The sequence below is a fragment of the Trichechus manatus genome, unplaced genomic scaffold (genome assembly GCF_000243295.1).
Source record: "Trichechus manatus latirostris isolate Lorelei unplaced genomic scaffold, TriManLat1.0 scaffold00180, whole genome shotgun sequence".
NCBI lineage: Eukaryota > Metazoa > Chordata > Mammalia > Sirenia > Trichechidae > Trichechus > Trichechus manatus.
The window spans coordinates 120,348-133,362 of NW_004444116.1; the positions used below are offsets into that span (position 1 = coordinate 120,348).

Genomic DNA, 13,015 nt, shown 5'->3' on the forward strand with positions numbered 1-13,015 from the left:
CTGTTTCTAAGAATCCCAGCCTCCCTCTGAATCTTAGTGTCTTCAGTCAGGCTCTAAAACTGCTTGTTTTTCTTCTTGCTTTACAATCCATTTTAATCTTGGGAAAATGTTCATAAGCCTCCACTTGATTGGTTGGAGCTGCTAAACCCTTTCTAGGCCCCTCTTCCAGAAGAACAGACCCAGTTGTCTGCCTTCCCGGATCCTGGATACATTTTCTTCCCAGAGGAAAGATACCTCCACCCAATGTGCCGTCCTCCCTCACTCCAACAATTGCCTACCCCCTGTGTTCCTTTGCCACAACACCATCATACATAGGGTCTTCTCGTAGGCACCAGCTCATGTCAGGCCACCATTTGCTCTGCCTCTCAGATACAACCACCAATAAAATATTCTTGGTTAACTGTTTATGCAAGTGGTAAATAATCATGTATCTGTACCCCTACTTCACACTACACGCAAAAATTAATTCAAATTGGATTTCATATCTTGACATGAAGAGTAAAATGATAAAACATTTACAGGAAAATATAGACTAATATTTTTGTGACCTTACAATGGACAAAGATTTTTAATGAGGACCCCTGCTCTGCAAAATACAGCAAAATATAAAGAAACTAATGATAAATTCAACGCCCATGGAAGCAGCAGTCAAGAACTCAAAGGATGTGTTGCATTGGGCAAATCTGCTGCAAAAGACCTCTTTGAAGTGTTAAAAAGCAAAAATGCCACTTTGAGGACTAAGGTACGCCCGACCCAGGCCATTGTATTTTCAATTGCCTCATATGTGTGCAACATCTGGACAAGGAATAAGGAAGACCAAAGAAGAACTGATGCCTTTGAATAGTGGTATTGTCAAAGAATATTGAATATACCATGGACTGCCAGAGGAACGAACAAGAAGTATAACTACAGTGCTCCTTAGAAGTGAGGATGGCAAGACTTCATCTTACGCACTTTGGACAGGTTATCAGGAGGGACCAGTCCCTGGAGAAGAGTATCATGCTTGGTAAAGTGGAGGGTCAGCAAAAAAGAGGAAGACCCTCAATGAGGTGGATTGACACTGTGGCTTCAACAATGGGCTCAAACACAGCAACAACTGAGAGACTGACACAGGACCAGGTAGTGTTTCATTCTGTTGTACATTGGGTTGCTATCAGTTGGAACCAATTCAGCAGCAGCTAACAATAACAACAGTGATAAATTGGACTATATTAAAGCTAAAAGCTTCCATTGATCAAGAGACATCATTAAAAAATGAAAAAGTAACCACAGAGTGGGAGAAAATATTCAGAATACATATATCTGGTGTCATGGATTGAATTCTGTCCCCCCAAAATATGTGTATCAATTTGGCTAGGCCATGATTCCCAGTACTGTGTGATTGTCCACGATTTTGTCATCTGATGTGATTTTCCTATATGTTGTAAATCCCACCTCTACGATGTTAATGAGGTTGGGATAGGTGCCAGTTATGTTAATGAGGCAGGACTCAATCTACAAGACTGGATTGTGTCTTGAGCCAATCTCTTTTAAGATATAAAAGAAAGAATCAAGCAGAGAGACAGGGGGGCCTCCTACCATGAAGAAAGCAGCACAGGGAGCAGAGGGAGTCCTTTGGACCAAAGGTTCCTGCACGGAGAAGCTCCTAGTCCGGGGGAAGATTGATGAGAATGAACTTTCTCCAGAGCCAACAGAGAGAGAAACCCTTGTCCTGGAGCTGACACCCTAAATTTGGTCTTTTAGTCTACTAGACTGTGAGAAAATAAATTTCTGTTTGTTAAACCCATCCACTTGTTGTATCTAGCAGCACTAGATAACTAAGACATTTGGCAAAGAACCTACATCCAGAATATGTTTTCAAATCAGTAAGAAGGAAAAGACAACCCTGTAGAAAAATAAAACACTGCATAAAATAGGGCATACACATGGCGATAAACATATGCTCAACTTTATTAGTCACCAGAGAAATGCAAACCAAAACCACAATGATATCCATCAAAATAACTGAACTGAAAAAGTCGGAAAATATCAAGCATTGACAAGAATGTGGAGAAAAAAGAACTCTTATACATTGCTGGAGGGTGTGCAAAATACTACCTCTTTGGCTAACCCTTTGGTAATATCTAACTAAATAAACATATGCAAACCCTATGACCCTGCAATTTCACTTCTAGTTATATTATTCACAGAAATGTGTTCATATATTCTCCAAAAGACATATCATAGAATGTTCAAAGTAGCACATTTACAATAACCTAAAACTGGAAAAATCCCAAATGTTGAGCTCAAGAAGCCAAGCACAAAAGTATACAAGCTGTATGAATCTATTTGCATAAATTTAAATGACAAGAAAAATTACTCTTAGTTGTCAGCATAGTGGTTATATTTGGGAGCAGGAAGAAACAATTAGAAGGGAGCAGCACAGGGGGGTATCTAGGTTATCTTAGTTTTCTAGTGCTGCTGTAACAAAAAATACCACAAGGGGGTGACTTTAAAGAATAGGTATTTATTTTCTCACAGTTGTGGAAACTGGAAGCTTAAATCAGTGCATTGGCTTTAGGTGAGAGTCCTTTCTTATTGGTAACACTGAGAGTCTTTTTTTTTTTTTTTTTTTTGCATTTCTTGGCATTCCTTGGAGTCCTGTTTTACTTCTTCCATGTCTGTATATCTCTGCGTCTATTCTGCTCTGTTTGAAAGATACCACTCAGAAGTGATTAGGTTTAGGACCCACCATGACCTCATTAATATAACAAAATAAGACCCTTTCCAAACAGGGTCATATTTACAGGTACCGGAGTTAGAACATCAACATAACTTTTTGGGGAACACAATGCAGTCAATAGCAGTAATATTTTATTCCTTGGGTGCTGGTCACATGAATGCATTCAGTGTGGGAAAATTCAGGGAGGTACACCCTGATGTTAGGTGTACTTCTCTGTATGTATATATTATACTTCAATAAGAAGTTACAAAGAAATGAAGAACTTCTGATCATCCATTAATAGGGTGAAATGTAAGTTTCCAAGTGGGAGAAGATGCTAAAAATACAAAGGATTCATGATGAGGGGGGAAAAAAGCACAACTTCTATTAATCAATAAGAAAAAAAACAGACAATCCCATAGAACATGTGCAAAAGAAGATGAGCTTCCCAGGCAAAAGGAAAAAACAAGATATTTTATTGGTCAAGGACATTTCATTTCATTTCATTTGCTCCTCGAAGGAGGGGGCACGAGGGCCAACCCTGGGAGGGGACATGTGGGCCAACAATTTGGAGAGAAATGTGGTAACATACAACAAGAGTCTAAAGGTGCTCCTTCGTATTTACCCAATGATCCCACTTATAAGGAAATAGTCACAAATGTAGATGTAAAGATTTATACAGAGATGTTCCTTTCAGTATTATTAAGTGAAAATATTTGGAAAAATGCATGTAATGGTTTAGGTTGTGTGTCAATTTGGCTGAGCCATAATTCTCAGTGGTTTGGCAGTTATGATGTTATTTGGCAGCTACATAACGATGTAATCACCTCCATAATGAGATCTGATGTAGTATAATCACCTCCATGATGAGATGTACTATGAGCAGCACATCAGTTGAAAGGGAGTTTCCTTGGGGGTGTGGCCTGCATCCAATGTATGTGGACTTTCTGGCAAGGCTCCTGGGCTTTTGCTTGCTCTGGATCCTGCATCTGGCCTCCAGTTCTTGGGACTTGGGCTAGCAGCTTATCTGCTAGTTTTGGGATTCACTGGTCTCTGCAGCCTGTGAGCCAAAGGCTTGCTGTCTTACTTGCCAATCATGGGTTTGTCAGTCCCCGCAGCTATGTGAGTCAGGAGAAGCCTCCAGCCTGACCCACGGACTTGGGACTTTCCAGTCTCTACAACCATGTGAGTCATTTCCTTGATATAAATCTCTGTCTCTCTGTGTGCGTGTGTGTGTGTGTATATATATATATATATATATATATATACACACACATACATACACCCTTCACTTGTTTTGCTTGTCTAGAGAACCCAGCCAAAGACAAGGCAAAACTCCAAAATGTAGGAATATACAAGTAAACTGTGATCTTCAATTTAATGTAGCAAATGTTTGAGAGCTTAATTTGTTTACTATTGTGGGCACAGAACAAATGTGAAGCTTATGGTCCATAAGCGCCCTCCATTCAGATGGAATAGATACAACTTCTAAAATTATATTTGTTGCTGTGGGAAAATGTTCATAAGTATAATGTTAAATAAAAATAACATATTAAGATATATATGTACATACATATACACATATATAAAATATCCCCTTTGTAAACTAAAATTATTTTTTATTTCAGTAGCTCTTTTCTGAATGCCTCCTGTTGAGAGGACACTGCCCATCCACTCCCAGTCCAGCACTTTTTTCATTTTCACTCATGTTGACACGATAAGACATGACACACAAGTGTCATAGGTAGAGATGGGCTGACCAGATAAACCAGTGTGGTAAACAGACTCTTACTATGGTCCCCACGATCCCTGCCTACTAGTATTCATGCCCTTGCATGATCTCCTCCCCTCTAGTGTGCGAAGAACCTGTGATTTGCTTCTAATGAATGGAATATGGCAAAAGCAACAAGATGTATGTGATTATGTGATTAAGTTACATAACATCCTTCTTGCTGGAGTCTTTTTGTCTCTCTCCCTCCCTTCTTTGCTGGCTTTGAAGAAACAAGGTGACACTTGTGAGCTGCCTTTATTGGGAGGCCCACATGGCAAAGAACTATGGGTGGCTTCCACCATAGTCAGCAAGAAACTGAAGATCTCAGTCCTACAGCAACAAGGAACTGAATTCTACTAACAACCTAGGTGTGTTTGGAAAGTATTTCCTTCCCTAGTCAAGCCTCAGATGAGACTATAGCCCCAACCGATACTTTGATTGCAGCTTTGTGAGATCCTAGCCTGAGAATCTAGCTAAGTTGTGCTCCAACTCTTGACTCACAGAAACTGAGGCAATGTGTGTTGTTTTAAGCTGCTATGTTTGTGATAACTTGTAATGCAGCAATAGAAAACTAACACAACCAGGCTACATGAGATGTGGCACTTACCTCTGTAGGTCGTAATCTGACTTGCAGGTCCAGAAATGAAGATTTTTTTTTTTTACGGAAGATGATGAGGCTCTTAGAGAAGTCGATAAGGCTGTGAGGGACAACTCATAATAAAACAAACCATGAAACGCTCTTTTGATACATACTTTTAAGCGTTAATAGGGGCTATACTTCTCCGTTGAAATAACTAACTGGATCCATTGCACTCCCCTATGTTCAAGTTTTAAGGTGCCAAAACAATCTAATTAGGAAAGAGAAGGTTGCTTGTTAAGCCTACTATTGGAGCCATGAAGGAGAAGAATCTTAAGGAAGAACTCATCCAAACTTTAACGGAAATGGCAATGTGTTCCTGCCCCACAACACTGTATGTATCACTAGTGACTAATACTGCTCTTCCCAGACTCAGACCTGCTTCTTCTCCAGCACAGTACTGGACAAAGCCTGATAGAGCTTGCTACTGGAGCTCCTGTTTGTTTTAATGGTGTTGATGGTTTTGGTGGTGGTTTTATGTTTGTTTTAGTTTGATTTGGTTGGCTCCATGTGGACCATCTCCTTCAGAGAAATACGTTCTTTTTCTGGCACAAGGCAGATAAGTTATGGTCTTCATTTCAATCAACTGATTATGAGATCAATGTACAGTTCCATCTTCTGTATATTTAAATGACCTTTCCCTCAGATATTTGCCGGCTTTCTGTATTGTCAAACTTTTACTTAAAGTGGTACCATATTTTAAATTTGCATTAATTAATCACTAGTTTAGAAATCTTTATATTTTTGTTGAGCATTGCCTCTTTTCTGAATTTTATATTTATGTTCCTATTTTTCTATTGAATTGTTTGCTTTTTTCTTTTTGGTATAGTGACAGTCTTTATATATTGTGGATATTGTTTGTCTGCTGCAAATATTTCTCCCAGTTTTACAACTGTGTTTAACTTTGTGTATGGTATTTTTACTACGAAGACTCTTAATTTTGATGTAGTCAGGTTTATTTTATTTTTGGGTGTAAGAAGGCATTCCTTGTCCTAAACATAGTCTATATTTTATTCTGTTTTATACTTTTTTTTTCTTACTGTTAGGATCTTTAATCCCATCTGGAATTTTTGTTAATTGTATGAGATGAAGCAATATTATTTTTTCTAGTTTTTAGCTGCTTAGACTGACCTCATTTGTTGAGCCTGCTAACTTCTTGCTAATCTAAAAAGATTTATTCAGCCTTCTTGCTTTGCTATTACATATCTTTACCCTAAGGGATCTTATCTCTTTCCAAGATACCAATATGCTGACGCATGTTGATGATGCTCAATCTTTTCTTGAGTCCTGACCACACATTCCATTCATCAGTTGCTGAAACCAGAAACCTTGCTTTATCCGGGATTCCTCTCTTTACCTCAAAGCAAATCCTTCAAATTATATATAACATTCAACCTCTGCCACGGTAATCACCCTAGTCTGGGCCACCATTATGTTTTACATGGATTCCTGCAGCATCCTCCTCCCCAGTCTCTCTGCTTCCTGTCTTGCTCCTCAACCAGCAGCCAGAATGATCTTGTTAAATATGAATCAGATCATGTCACTCCTCTGACTCAAAGCCTCCACTGGCTCCACTGCTTCTTGGGGCCTTGGACCATCTACTCCCTTTGCCTAGAATACTCTTCCCTCATACATTGGCATGGCCAAGTTTGTCCCTGAATTCCAGTCTTTGCTCAGATGTCAACTTCTCATAAAACCTACAATGAAACTGTAGTCCAATCTTAATCTATCCTGTTCTGTCTATATTTCTGCTATGTAATTTATAATCTCCTTTACATAGCATTTGTTTTCTATTATTTTTATTGTTTATTTTCTATCCCCCTGCCCCACTAGAATATAAGCACCACACAGCAGGAATTTTGTCTGTCACTGATATATCCCAAACACTAGAAGAGTGCCTAGAATGTCTCAGGTATTCAGTATTTTTTTGAGAGAACAAATGAATGATTGAACAGCCTATTGAATATTTCCTTGCACCACAGTCATTTCACACTCAACCCATACAAAATTCAGTGTATTAATTTTCTGCCAAAATTATGTCAATGTCCCTCAACTCCCTCTTACTCTCACCCTGAAAATTCCCTCTGCAATCTCTCACCAAGTCCTGTTCATAATCTCTTCTCTCCCTACTGCTTCCCCATGCCCACTTTTAACTACCTAGTTAACAATGGCTGTGAACTACCTGGTTCCAACCCGCATCTTTAATGTTTGCTGCTGTTGCCACTGAATTATCCAAACATTTCCAAGCCTCTAATCTGTCCTCGGTTCCCTGGATGGCGCAAACAGTTTGTGCTCAACTACTAACCTAAAGGTTGGTAGTTTGAACCCACCTAGTGGTGCTGCAGAAAAAAGCCCTGCTGATCTACTTGCATAAAGAGATTACAGCCAAGAAAACCCTATGAAGCAGTTATACTCTGTAACACATGGGGTCACCATGAGTTGGAATTGACTTGACAGCAACAGGATAGTCTGTCCTCGTTTGATTCTTTCCTCACATGACAGCCAAAGCAATCTAAAACCCAAGCATAAATTTGTCTTTTCTGCTTAAAATCTTTCCATGGCTTTCCACTGTATTTAAGACACTGTCCAGTCTATTAAACCATAACCCCTTGCTGTGGAGTCAATTCCAACTCATAGTGGCCCTATAGGCCAGAGTAGAGCTGCCCCCGTAGAGTTTCTGAGGAGTAGCTGGTGAATTCAAACTGCTGATCTTTTGATTAGCAGCCGAACTCTTAACCACTATGCCATCAGGGTTTCTATCCAGTCTACAGTATATGGTTTATAAGCATATCCATGATCTCCCCCTGCTTAGCCCTCCAGCCTCATCTTCAGCCATGCCTCCTTGCAAATTGTTCCAGTAGATCCTGTTTTATCTTCCTTACTTGCTTGTGTATATGTTTTGTCCTTGGTCTGCAATGCTCTTCTCCTTTTGGTGCCTAGTTCTGACACATAAAGGCAGAGTTCAAATTTCAAGTTTCAGTCTTAGATAGATGTCCCTCCGTCCTGCTCCCATACTCTTAGCACTTGTCCCTTCTGTTGGAATCATTGATTTACCAATCTCCCTACTATATCATAATCTTCATAGTGGTCCTTCAGCTCTGAATTCCAGTGCCTAGCACAGTATAGTGTATATAGTCATCACTAGCAAAAAAGAGGAAGACCTTCAACTAGATGGATTGACGCAGTGGCTGCAACAATGGGCTCAAGCATGGCAACAATTGTGAGGATAGCCCGGGAGTGGGCAGTGTTTTGTTCTGTTGTGCATGGGGTCACTATGGGTTGGAGCTCCCTCGACGGCACCTAATAGCAACAAGACAAATGTTAAACAATCATACAAAGACCAGCAGACAACGCATAATACTTTCCCTCATCTTTAAATGGCAATTTTTAGTTATGGGATGCCTTAAAAAGTTGAATTTTTGACAACCTACATATAGCGAAACAAGCATGGATATTTAGAGTCAGATGGAGCCCTGGTGGTGCAGTGGTTAAGCATTTGGCTGCTAACCAAAAGGTCGGCAGTTCCAATCCACTAGCCGCTCCTTGGAAACTCTATGGGGCGGTTCTACTGTGTTCTATAGGGTCACTATGAGTTGGCATTGACTCGATGGCAATGGGTAGACCTGGGTTAAAATTCTAATTTTGGTAATTTGCTATACATAGTGAGGGAGAAATGATCATAGACTCTGGAATCATTCAGTTTTAACTCCTGAATCTGTCTTCTTTACTAGCTGGGTGGCCTTAGGCAAGTTTCTTAACATTTTTCTGCTTCTATATTGATATGAATTTAACAGCAATTCCTGTATCTTAGATTTATTTCAACGATTTCTTTTTATTCTATCAACCGATTTAAGATTGCTTATTTTTCCTATTAGACCTCCTCTAAGGTATCCATAAAATAGGAGATAAATGTACTCAGGGACTTATTCTTGCCTTTTTTTTTTTTTTTTTTTTTTAACCATCAAGATGTTAGACGTGCTAAGGAGTATGTAACAGCCTAGTCGTAGACTTACCATTGGTTACAGAGCAGTAGTCTGCTTAGGCACTTGCTGTTCCCATCTTTCTTCCTTTGTTCTCAGGCCCAAAAGGCTTCCTGTCCTCTCTGGGAGAGGAGTGAGTGTGAAGGGGTGATTTTATGACGTCCAAATTAATAGGGTTGCTATGAGTTGGAATCGACTTGAGGGCAGTGGGTTGGGTTTTAAATTAAAAGAAAAAATAAAATTTAAGGTTTGGTACCCTAATTTAGCATTTTTAGTTTTTATTAGAGAGATCATGTCCTATTGTGTGAGAGATTACATCACCCTGTCCTCACCTCTCCTAACGCTAATTCCCGAAATGCCATCCCTTAAAGTAAAAATACCGTTATAAGTTCAGAAGTCAGCACTTGTACCCAGTAAGTGATGCTGCTTGCTTCATCCAATTATCCAGGCCCCAGAAACCTTTACACCGTTATATCTGGTTCTACCAACATAGCACCATTCCTACAAGTCATTCCTCTTCCAAACTCAATTGAAAGCACAAACTACACATTAGTGTCAGACAAAGTGAAATGAACAAATCTCTTGCTATGTGTATATATATATATACATATATATATACCAACCAAATGGGGCAGTTGACAAATAAAGAAGAGACAAGAAGGAAAGGCCAAACTGCCTGCTCCAATACTGGAAGGAAACTCTCCAAGAGCTTTCCTTTACTGGAATGAGGAGTGAACTCTGGGGTTCAACAGACTGAATCCAGACTCAACAAGCTTTTAGAGGGTAATTTTACAGAAAGAAGGATGGAGCTGGAACATCATTTCTCTGGGGAAAAGGCTAAGTGGGGAGGAAGTGGTACAGCAAAAGCAGCACAGACAGGTGTCCTCAAGGGTTAACCAATGATCCCCAAGGTAAAGCTGGATTCAAGGTCAAATTACATCAAAAACTTCTCCAAGAACCCACTGAGAACAAAACAGAAAGAAATGAATAATAAGGATCTGTAGGAGACCAGAGAAAGGGAACCACTTCTTAGAGCTAGATAAAAGAAAGCTAAGATTTAGGGAGAATCCATTCTTCCTCCTAAAGATGCATGGGCAGTACTTGCTACCTTCCTGGTATGTCTGTTCCCAGGGAACAGTGTCCTGAGTGAGTCACACGTGACATAGAAAGGAGTGGTCAGGGTGTGGAAGGTAAGTTTCCATTCAAGTTCAACAGGTTTGGTTTCACCTACCCTCATTCTGCTATCCCCACTAGATGCCTTGGTGGAGACCTTCTTCAAGGATCCACGGGGTGAACATCTAAAGCCCCAGCTTTAGATCTAGGGTAAGTTTGTTTAGATATTTGAAGAGACTGAGGCTCTTCACAGCAATATTGAGGTCCAAATCAGGGTGAGAGTGACGGGAAACACAGGCTATTTCTTGTGGGCATGATGTCTTCAGGAATGCCCTTGCTCCCAACTCTTTGGGGTTTTTGATTTTGTACCAGTGGAAAATGAAGGGGCTGATGATTTAAAAAGTCCTCTCCCAACAGATCCCTGAGAAGGTGGAGAGGGCATTCCAAAGCTTGGAATCCCGGCTTGCCCAGGTAACTGCCCGTAAGGAGCGATGAAGCAGTGTCGGTAACTTCGAGTAGGGTTTCAGCTCCCGAGGCTTCCAACGTCTGTCTCCGGAGGCTAAACGCGGTGTTTCCGTGACCGTTGGGATCCAGGCACGACGAAAGCGCGAGGATCTCGGAGCTCTCGGCACCCTCCAGGCTGCGGTATCGGGGGACACGCGGGCCTTCGATAGCCCGCGCAGGGCGCTCTGCTTCTTTGGGGCCAAAGCGGAGCCTCTGCTCTCTCTGCTGCCGGCTGCACCGCGCAGCGCAGGGAGAGCGTCAGAGAGGAAGCTCGCGGCCCCTGGCCCGGGCGTCCGCTGCGACTGTCGGGGACCATATGGCCGGGGTCCACCGAGTCTCGAAGAGCTGGGATCAGGCTCCAGCTACCTTCGGTCTCGGGCGGCCAGACCCAGGGCCCTGGAGAGGATCTGTCTGCTCGCATCCCCTTGGGAGTCCAGGTGGGGAGCGCGATCCCAGTCACTAAAGGAGTGGGAGCGGCGCTTACGGGGGCGCAGGACTGGAAACCGGGACAGTGGACCTGGGAAGCCCAGACTAGCAGTCGTGGCGCGGGAGGGCTTGGGGATTGGAGACGAGGTTTGCTGATTGGGGATCCTGGTTCCTCTCGTTTCTGCAGCCCTTAAAGCCGCCAGTAGATGCCAGTCATCCGCCAAGAGGACCGGCTCCGGAAGCAGCCACCTCCTGGACCCATCAAGGCCTCCCAGAGCTCAAATCCAGGTAGGCCTCCTGTCCTTCGCACGTAGGGGTGCAGGGGCGATCTCTACCTGGCCGGGCCTAGGAGGCTTGGAAGGGGGAGGACTGGATATCACGTCTACCACCCAGAATCAAAGCCCTCCGCAGGCACGTGGCTCAGTCCCAAGCTCAAGCCATCTTTCGATCTCCACTCCACGGTCCCCACTCAGCCCAGAGGGGTCTGAGTGTCCGGAGGAGAGGAAAAACGTGAACGTCTGGATCCGCTTTTGGACAAGATGGCTTTTTTGATGACCTTTATATAGCCTTTCTTGAAAAAGCCACATTCAATCCATGATTTTATTGTTATTAGAAGGAGTTGTTTTAGTAATCTTTTCTAAAATTATTTCTTTTTTTTTTTGGCGCAGTAGTCAGACGCTCCCGGTGGACCGTCTTACAACAAAGACCCAAAAAAAACAAGCGATTCCATTATATATGGCCTTCTGGGACCCCGAACATCAAAGGCAGAGTTGAGGAACCAGACTGAAGTGGCAAGGGGAGAGAGAGCTGGTTTGGAAGCAGCAAGGAGTTGCCAGACCTGACCCTGTGAGAGCCTGAGCCCTTCAGGGCTGATCAGCTCAGGGGTGAGCGGTGTGAGGCAGGCAAGCGGCCAGGCTTGGGAGGCCCGTTTTAACCAGAGGGAGAGACCCAGCACCAGAGACTCTACAAGGCCACCCAGAACCAGTGAGAAGCAGCCCTCCAGGAGAGATAAGTACTTGCTACAGCTTACCGCGGGGATCAAAAACACCTCCCTTAGGGAAAAACCTCTCTCCCATTTACCTCCCAGCTCCCTGCCCTGCACTGTGCCCCGGACCAGCTTCAGCAATTGCCCAGTCCCCTGGGCGGGAAGTAGGATCCGTCAAATGCCATGAGCCATTCTCCTTGCCTTGGAGAGTGAACAAAATTAACAAACCGGAAAAAATAAACTGCCAGCTCCCCTAAGCCAGGAACCTAGGGTAGGCACACCTCCTTCGCCTAGGCACAGGCATAAGGAATCCACGGACTCTGAGCACCTTACACCCTGCATAGACTTGTGTGGGCCCATCTCAACAGCGTAGGCCCTCATTACCACGGTACAACAGGGTATATACCACAACTCTAACTTCAAGTGGCAGGTTCGTGACATTTGACACTGCTCTGCCCATTAAGCAGGGTTTTCACCTACCCACATCAGGGGCCTGAGGACTGGTGGCTCCACCAACACCACCTAGCCACCTGCGAGAGGGCCCCATGAATAAGAGGTGCCCCCCAGTCCTTACAGCCAACAGCATTAAGTGCTCATAGTCCAGGGGTAAAACCCACCTACCTACGTGCTCTAGGGAACAGGGACACCCCTTCCTCCTGGATACTTGGTGGCAGCAGTCATCCCCCCTGCCTTGCTCAGTGTGTCCCCCTGCTGCAGCCAGATGCCTGTGCCTACACCAATCACCCATGCCTGTCTAGGACTGTAAGTGAGAGTCTACACCACACACGTGGTGGCTATCTACCTGAGTTCCTAAGCTGAATCAATACAGGAGGAGTGGGTGGACTCCTGAGCTCACATACCCCGTAACAGATCTAACTACCTGGTGACAGGACATTAG

The 13,015-nt window shown here is 43.0% G+C and overlaps 1 protein-coding gene across 1 annotated transcript in view; it reads left to right on the forward strand.

Moving 5' to 3' along the window:
• Positions 1-11,288, forward strand: part of LOC101352927 (POM121-like protein 2) — a 50,547-nt gene extending 39,259 nt beyond the window's left edge. The window contains 1 exon segment of the mRNA XM_023741385.1: positions 10,722-11,288. Coding sequence (XP_023597153.1) covers positions 10,722-11,288 — 567 coding nt within the window.
• Positions 11,289-13,015: the final 1,727 nt, after the last annotated feature.